This window comes from Limulus polyphemus, unplaced genomic scaffold, assembly GCF_000517525.1.
Source record: "Limulus polyphemus unplaced genomic scaffold, Limulus_polyphemus-2.1.2 Scaffold737, whole genome shotgun sequence".
In the NCBI taxonomy this organism is placed as follows: domain Eukaryota; kingdom Metazoa; phylum Arthropoda; class Merostomata; order Xiphosura; family Limulidae; genus Limulus; species Limulus polyphemus.
In genome coordinates this window covers 305,826-314,080 of record NW_013666347.1, presented here as the reverse complement: position 1 = coordinate 314,080, position 8,255 = coordinate 305,826, and the positions used below count along the sequence as shown (strand labels likewise).

The 8,255-nt window shown below is 32.9% G+C and overlaps 1 protein-coding gene across 3 annotated transcripts in view; it reads left to right on the top strand.

The window, feature by feature from the left end:
• The window catches only part of LOC106460266 (5'-3' exoribonuclease 2-like), a 68,858-nt gene that overhangs the window by 51,670 nt on the left and 8,933 nt on the right, over positions 1 to 8,255 (top strand). For all 3 annotated transcript variants that reach the window (XM_022386938.1, XM_013919952.2, XM_013919954.2), the window contains exons 27-31: positions 2,576 to 2,655; positions 3,016 to 3,072; positions 4,671 to 4,739; positions 5,668 to 5,796; positions 6,209 to 6,360. In XM_022386938.1, the coding sequence (XP_022242646.1) occupies positions 2,576 to 2,655; positions 3,016 to 3,072; positions 4,671 to 4,739; positions 5,668 to 5,796; positions 6,209 to 6,360 (487 nt within the window). The remainder of the gene's footprint in view (positions 1 to 2,575; positions 2,656 to 3,015; positions 3,073 to 4,670; positions 4,740 to 5,667; positions 5,797 to 6,208; positions 6,361 to 8,255) is intronic.

Here is an 8,255-nt window from a genome sequence, read left to right as displayed (position 1 = left end):
TTCATTGCTGCAGCCTATATGCAAACTTTATATTTACACATGCCACAAGCCTTCTACTTCCCCCCTATTGTAATCAAGTGATTTCAACGTGTCTCTCGTGTAAATCATCATGCGTCACCTCTCCACCAACAGGAACATAGTACACTCATGTGATGCATGTGACTCCCTCTATGTGTCTCAAACAAACTATCACTTCTTGTTTGGCAGTGCTTGTACTCAGACGTTTATTTATTTTATTTTTTCAACAGGTCACCCATCGCACTGTCTCTGGTGTTGATGTTCCTCCTGACTCTCCACTGTGTATTCACCTTCCTTTCTTCTAGTGGAATGTGGGAGTCCTTACCACTTTCCAGTTTCAAGCTGCTGGGGTGGTTGTCTGTAGAGGCACCCTCCTGAATGAGTTTCACAAAAAGATGGCTATAACCATTCAGTCGAGAGTAGTGCGATGGTGTTGTGCTGATGCAGATGAAACGTGGCCTCCAGAGGAGATGAGTCGTCATTTTGCTGGATGACATTGCCACCTGATACCGTTTACACATCCACTGGAGTTGAGCCATCGAAAATGCAGTTCACCCCTTTTGATTGGGAGCTCTCATCCTACTATCACGTCGATACCCCCATGGCCTGGTGTTAGATTTAGAGTGAACCAATCAACATAAGTCCTCACACAGGTTTTGGGTTGTCTATCTTCCTCGATTTCCTCCATCTGTGTTGAGGGTCACAGCGGTAGTACGTGGGATTGTTCTGGTTCTGTCATTGGCTATCCCTCATTCTCTCTTCTTACAGGGATGTTATTGCCATTTGGAGGGTTCCTGCCTGTTTTCACAGTTGGGGGAGTTGATTGCATGTGATAGACATCCTTTTGATACCAGATGTCCAGTCCTCGGATCGATAACTCAGAGCTAATACTTGCGTCATACCTGTGAATCAGAGTGATTCTCAATTCCTCGGTTCTAGGGTTTGATGTAAAGATGGTATGGTCCTCATCCTATCCTTGCGCAGATGTCGGTACCCAATGAGAAGTTTTCGATGTAGTTGACTTACTGAATACGATCCCCCCATGCCCTAGCAACCTTATATCCAGGGGCGCATCCATGTTTACCCATTTTTCTCATTGTGAGATTGAGTTACAATATCTTTCTCTGGTTAGGATCATTTTCCTACCACATTCTCTCTCACTCGGATGTGCTCCTTTCATTTTCTGCTCTGATATATTACACATTCCACACATGGGCAAATAGTATACCTGACTTAGAAGTGGTGCAGTTCCCCTCTTCAAATCTGGCTCTCTCATCTATGGAGGTATCCTTTGGGCTCATTCGGGGGGTACGTCTGTTCTTCCCTTGCATCGATATTTCCTCCTAATCAGTGTATGATTCTAGCTAATCTTGTGAGAAGAGGGAAGTACCATATCGGAAGTTATAATTTTCCTATACTGAAAATGTATTTTCGATAGGTACTTCCCTCCACTCACACTAGCCCAACATGGCCAGATGATTAGGGTGCTCAACTTGCAATCTGTGGGTTGTGAGTTTGAATACCAAACATGCTTGCCCTTTCAGCCATGGGGGTATTATAATATGATGGTCAATCCCACTATTCGTTGGTAAAAAAAGTAGCCCAAGAGTTGGCAGTGGGTGATGATGACTAGCTGCTTTCCCTCTAGTCCTACACTGCTAAATTAGAAACGGCTAGTGCAGATAGCCCTTGTGTCACTTTGCATGAAATTCATAACAAACAATTCTCCCCACACACTTCCGGAGCTTCCGTTTTCTGCCAAATTTTGAAGTGATAGTTTGGTAGAGGCACATAGAGGGAGTAACGTGAGTGTGCTATGCTCCTATTAGTGGAGAGGTGATGCACATAGAGGGAGTAACGTGAGTGTGCTATGCTCCTATTAGTGGAGAGGTGATGCACAATGATTTACATGAGAGACACATTGGAATCACTTGATTCCTATATGGGGGGAGCAGAAGGCTTGTGGCATGTGTAAATAAAAAGTTTGCACATAGGAGGCAGCAATGAACGAGAATAGCTAATCCTGTAAGCAGAGGGAAGTACCTATCAGAAATACATTTTTAGTATAGGAAAATTATAACTTCTGATTACCAAGAATTTTCTCTCAGGTGCCCCAGATTTGGTGATTATTAATACCCCAGTGCTCTGTAAAAACTACAACACACTCCAAGTCATACAGTGTACAAGTTTATGAGATACCTTGGGGTATAATGATGCCCAGGGGCATGGCATAATGTATCATTTATTAATACTGCATATTCCAAAACTTGTGTTTCAATTTCTTATTCACTATATATCTACCTAGTCTGTTGTGGATGTTTATTATTTGCTTTGTTCCTTAAGTTTTTATGGACTCGGTCCCATAACAGTTGAATTTCTCTGTTCCTCACCTATCCTTTAGATAGTTTAAATACATACATTAACTGTGGTGAAATTATTTTTTATGTTTGTGTTTCAGTGTTTGTGTTTTTTAACTTTAATAACAACTTTTTATCTTGAACTTACATCGTGGTTTTATAAGAAAGTGAATATATTTTTCTCTTTATTATTGTTTTAGGAGTTTGAAATTAATCCCATCTTGTTTAATGGAATGAAGGGAACTGTTCTTTTATCAGACTCTGCAGTTGGACCTGGCGAGTAAGTATTGTGTTAATTTTAATTTGATTTCTTATTTCTCACACAGTTATTTACTTTTTTCTTTACCCAAATTGAACCTTTGATCTTTCATACTCTTCACATTTTGTAGTCAGCCATTTATACAAAAGTCAACTATAATCTTTCTTTAAACCTTTTTTTTTTTTGCAAAGATCTGTTTGACTCACACCAAGCTGTATATAAAATGTTAAAGATTTTTTTCTTAAATATATGTAAAGATTTGTATGGTAACAACAAATGTAATAATTGTACTGTCTTCTGAATTGATTTTATATGATTGTGTTTTAAGAGTGCCTGTAAAAATGCTAGACTTTAACATTAACAAATACTTTTAATTTTCAGAACTGTTCGCTCTGTTATTGCTGGCCAGGAGGAAGTTCGAAATAATCAAGCAGTGTGGTAAGTCAGTGTTGGTGTTAGCCTTTCTTGTATTTTTTTATCTTGACCAAAACTAATGGTACCATCTACAGTGACGTAAAGTTATTTAATATAGAAAGATAAGCTTTTGTTTTGTTCACACATATAGGGCTAAATATTTTGAGCCGTGGCATAGTGCCTCATAGAATGGCTCCGAGTTTTTTTTCAAGTACAAACTTTTAGCATGTAGCTCCATCAACTCTTGACCGATTTGAGATTTAATTACAGTTTTCAACTCAGGAAGTCAAACCCTTTCGACTGATGTATTTCACCATGCCCAAGGTCTCATAGACTAGTCTACTCTAATACTGCCTAAAATAATTTCAAGTACTGTGAAAATTGAGAATTCCCTCTCATTTATAGTGAATGTTCAAAAGGTGCTGATAAAATAATTTAATTTTACAAATTTGGGAGATATTTTGGGGTCATGAAAAGGGATAAAAATAAGGAAGGAAAAAAGAGAAGAAGAAAGAAAAGTAAAGAAAAAGAGAGAATAGAAAAACAAGAAACAGTATATGAACTTTTTGGGTTTGTTACTGAAGTAATATAACCACTGCAGTTAAACTGCAAACAGGTTTTAACATAATGGAAATTTCTAAAACGTCGTGTTTTCATGCTTGATGAAATTGATATTCATACAAAACGTTAAAAACTGTAAAGTTCAATCTAAAGTAAATGGCCTTTCAGTTTTTAAAATTCAACATTAAAAAGACTACTGTCTGGCCATATCTCTAATGTAAATATTTTTCCAAAATATCATGTACCCTTCATCAAGGATTGTAAAATGTTTCAGTGTCTGACTGGTTGAGGTAAACACGGTAAAATAGTTTATTCCCAAGTGTATTCATATATAAAGTAATTTATTGCATGTAGAAATGGGAAATATATTAGGAATACAAATGCACTTTTATTAAGAATTCAAAAAAGGATAATCAGTTATTTTTGTTGTCAAATCATTTATTTATTAAACATTGCATGGTTCCCCACTCCTAATTTTGTTGTCAGTGCTTGGTAAACAAGAACAGTTAATGGGGTTTTACTATTTACTGACTAATCTCTACTTCGTCAGTTATTTTAAGAGTATAGGTAGATGAATTTAAATTTAAATCTATGTGAACATAGAAAACAAAGATTGAAGGTAAGATAGGTAAACATTTATTAAAAATCAGGTAATTCAAAATGGCTAATTTTTACATACCTTTAAAAATGATTCTCTGTCCCCAAGTATTTAGCCTGCTACACTCAGCACAGTTAATTTGAATTCAAACAAATTCTCAGTAATTATGCTTTATTTATGCATTAATTTTACAGTATATATTTTTATGAAACATATAGTTTTATCTACTTCTGAGTCTTTAGTTTCATGAATTAACATTTTTGTCATTCATTCAGCCTTCCAACTCATCATGTATCAATGATCTTATCACATACTCAATAATGTAGTAGAGTCAGTTACAAGATGTGAAAATATGAATATGGAACTACACTTCTGAAAATGTATATTTCTTATTTTTTGGTACTCAGTTAAAGGTTTTTTTATAATCTTTTTAAACTAATGCATGTCATTCTGTAATATTTAGTATTAGATTCAGGGATCCTTCTTATCCTGATGACTTCATTTTTCCTGCTCGCAGACTCAAGGGTGCTAAGTAAGTCTTCTTGCAAAATTTTTCATTACGTACAATTGAGAAATCTTTTATAAACTGAACTTTATGTTTAATAACCAGCAACCCGGTAAAAAGTTAAGGCTAAAAAGTTTCTGTATCTCCAAGAGCTAAATTGTGATTAGAAGTGAAGTTACAAGCAGCTTCTGGATCAAATTGTACATTTTATTTTTTATTTGGGTGTCATAGCTTGAAAATTTGTTCAATGTTTCTTTTAAGTGTGGAGATTTGTATAGGTTTTTTTTTTATTTTAGTCATTCTTTCCAAAACCTGAAATGTCTATATTGTACAAACTGGAGTTATAAATACAACTTTAGCATTCATTCCAAAAAAAAAAAAGAGTACAGCTTTGATTTAAAAAATGTATATACTTAAGCCCAACTTAAATATTGTTGGTGTATATAAAATAGCATATTTTGGGTAAAAATAAAAAAAATGATCATTTGTACTACATGTGTAAACAGTAAATTGAAATCTAAGTAAGATATGTAGATTCAAAACACTGGAAACTAAATTGCATTGGATAAAAAGTATGATTCATTGTTTCTCTGGATTTCCATTGGTCTGCAAGTGGTAACTTAGCTTATAATTGATTTGAAATGTGCTGGTTAGACATTTTCTCTGGTATATATTGAAAAAACAAAACTGTTGAATTGCATTTAGAAAGTATGAAATATACCAAAGCTTCAAGATTTGTGTATTATTAATATATTTGTTGGTGATTTAAGGTATCATATAATGATGCTATTAGTATATATATAACTATGTGTGTGTTGAAACAAGTAGTCTGTTCTGATACTTTTAGAACATTTGTTTTTGGTTCAATAAAAGAAAATGTATTACATGATGTTCTCAGCATTTCCAAGTTATTACAAATGTACTTTGTTTTACTTAATGTTTCAATGCTTCATAGGGACCCTCCGCGTGTTCTCAAGCCTGGAGATTTAAGTCAAGAGGATAATCGCCGTTGGCGACCGCAAATTGGTATGGCACCTGCTCGTCAGAGGGCATCTTTGGACTTAAGTGGCAAGAGAATGCTAAGGTATGGAAAAAATTACATATTAGACGAGCATAAAACAATTACTACTCTTCATATTAGATTTTAGATTTAAAATATTCCAAAAATTGCAGTACAGAAAGTATCAATTTTGTGCTCGTATAAATTCATGCTTTGTTTTGTGAGAAATAGTTTCTGTTTGATATTAAAATTATCAAACTTCATATCTGTCACAATACATTTGCATTTGACTTGTAAATTTAATTATTATAAAATATCTGTTTTACATAATTTTTGGTTTATTCTGATTTTTATTTATTTATTTTTGTTAGCCATAGCATGGATAGAAGTAGACATGTTGGTCAGGGACAATATGCGACTGTTCCACCTCCTAACCCTACTTTAAACTATGGCCAGTTTTGGTTTATTCTGATTTTTATTTATTTATTTTTGTTAGCCATAACATGGATAGAAGTAGACATGTTGGTCAGGGACAATATGCGACTGTTCCACCTCCTAACCCTACTTTAAACTATGGCCAGTTTGTACCTTCTTCTGTTCCACGTCCACTTCCTGGGGCTTTTATGCAGAACCAACATTCTCTATTAGGTAAGTGTTGTAATAACAAATAATGTGTATTTATTATAATTACATTTAAAAACTGGATTTCAGTTGGTTAATTTTAAAGTTTTTTTGTGATGTTTTTAACCATAATAAATTTTAAAACTGAAATGTGACTATTCAGATTGATTGCATGATAAATATTAATAAGATAATTGAACCGTTTGTGAGAATGAGAAACTAAGTTTTCAGTTAAGAGATAAGGAAAATTAGTGTCAATGTTTAAAGTCATAAAATGTTTTTATCCTCTGTTATTTCTTTAAACGTGTGCACCCATTCAATGTTAGATTGATAGGTCATTTCAATGGCTCTTCCCCTAGTTAGTCAGTTTGGTGAAAAAATATGCAATCACAGTTTATAGGCACTTACAATAGAAATGCTATTAATTATTTAAAGTATCTGATGAATTTTATTGAATGTTATGTGTTTGATTAGAAGATCAAAGAGAAATTCTTTTTTCAGCTTTCTGTTTGTATTCTCTTAATGTTTATGTATATAGAAGCAATTTAATAAAATTACCAACAGCAAATCATAAATCAGTTACTTATAAAGTTTAAACATTTTATAAAAAGTAACTAAAATACAGAATAAAAGGATGAAATAAATTCAAAGACAACCAAATAAACAGAATAGAATAATGTAACAATATTATACAAGTTATTTAGAACAGTCTTAATTGTAGTGAAGTTGTGTTATTATTTAAAGTTGGGAGTTCATTTATAGTAGATGAACTTTCTTTAATTAAAAGTTTAATATTGGATGATCTAGATGAGATGACTTTGAAATTCGTAATCAAGACGAGGTAGTTGGTGTTTTAACTATGTGTGCGAATTGTGGAGTCTGGTGGATTTGATAGTTTTTACCAGTTCTGCTCCATACTCCCATATGTTTGCAGGCTCGCAGGTGTAATTGGCGTATAGTTTTACTAATGTAAGTGGCATTACAGTCGTCACGTGTATTTATACACGATTATGAAATGTATATGGGTAGGTAATAGGTCTTTAGATCTGACTAGATTTTGTATTTTTGAAAGGTGATTTAAATATCATTTGTAGTTGAACTTGTGGATAATATGTTTTAATTATTCTTAAAATTTGTGATTTCATTATGAAACTTTGCTTATCTAAAACAACAACTACCCCATCTTGATTAGGAATTTCAAAGTCATCTCATCTGATTCATCCAATATTGAACTTTTAATTAAAGAAAGTTTATCTATTATAAATGAACTCCCAACTTTAAATAATAACACAACTTCACTACAATTAAGTCTGTTCTGAATAACTTGTATAATATTGTTACATTATCCTATCCTTTGTTTGTTTGGTTATCTTTTAATTTATTTCATACTTTTATTCTGTATTTTAATAACAAATCAAGTGTTAAGTTTTATTTTTATGCCTACTGGTTAATTGGCTTTGACTTTACATCACACACATATCACTGTTATAAAGCTGTGCTATTTTACCTTAATGTATACCCATTTTTTTATTTGAGACAAAAGTTTTTCTGTAGACTGTACCTATTGTTGTTGCCAATTTTTGCATAATTCAGTTTGAAACTGGTTATTTCATATTGTAATAAAATGCTATTTCTGCTAGGCATATTCAAGGCTTTAAATTTTTTATTGAAATAAATATGAATATTTGTAGAATTTATGTACAAAAATTAAGTCATTAGGAAGAAAAGTTAGTTTTTCATTCATATATCTTTGTAAAGAAAAGTTTTCTGTATATGATTTTGGTAAAGGTCAATCTTTAGAGTTGCCAAACTGTTACTTTTCTTAGACATCAGAATAATTAGATCCTCATTTTTTCATTTGTTATTTAAATGAAATTGAATCAAAATAATTATATCTTAAATGAAACATCCAAAACTTAAAG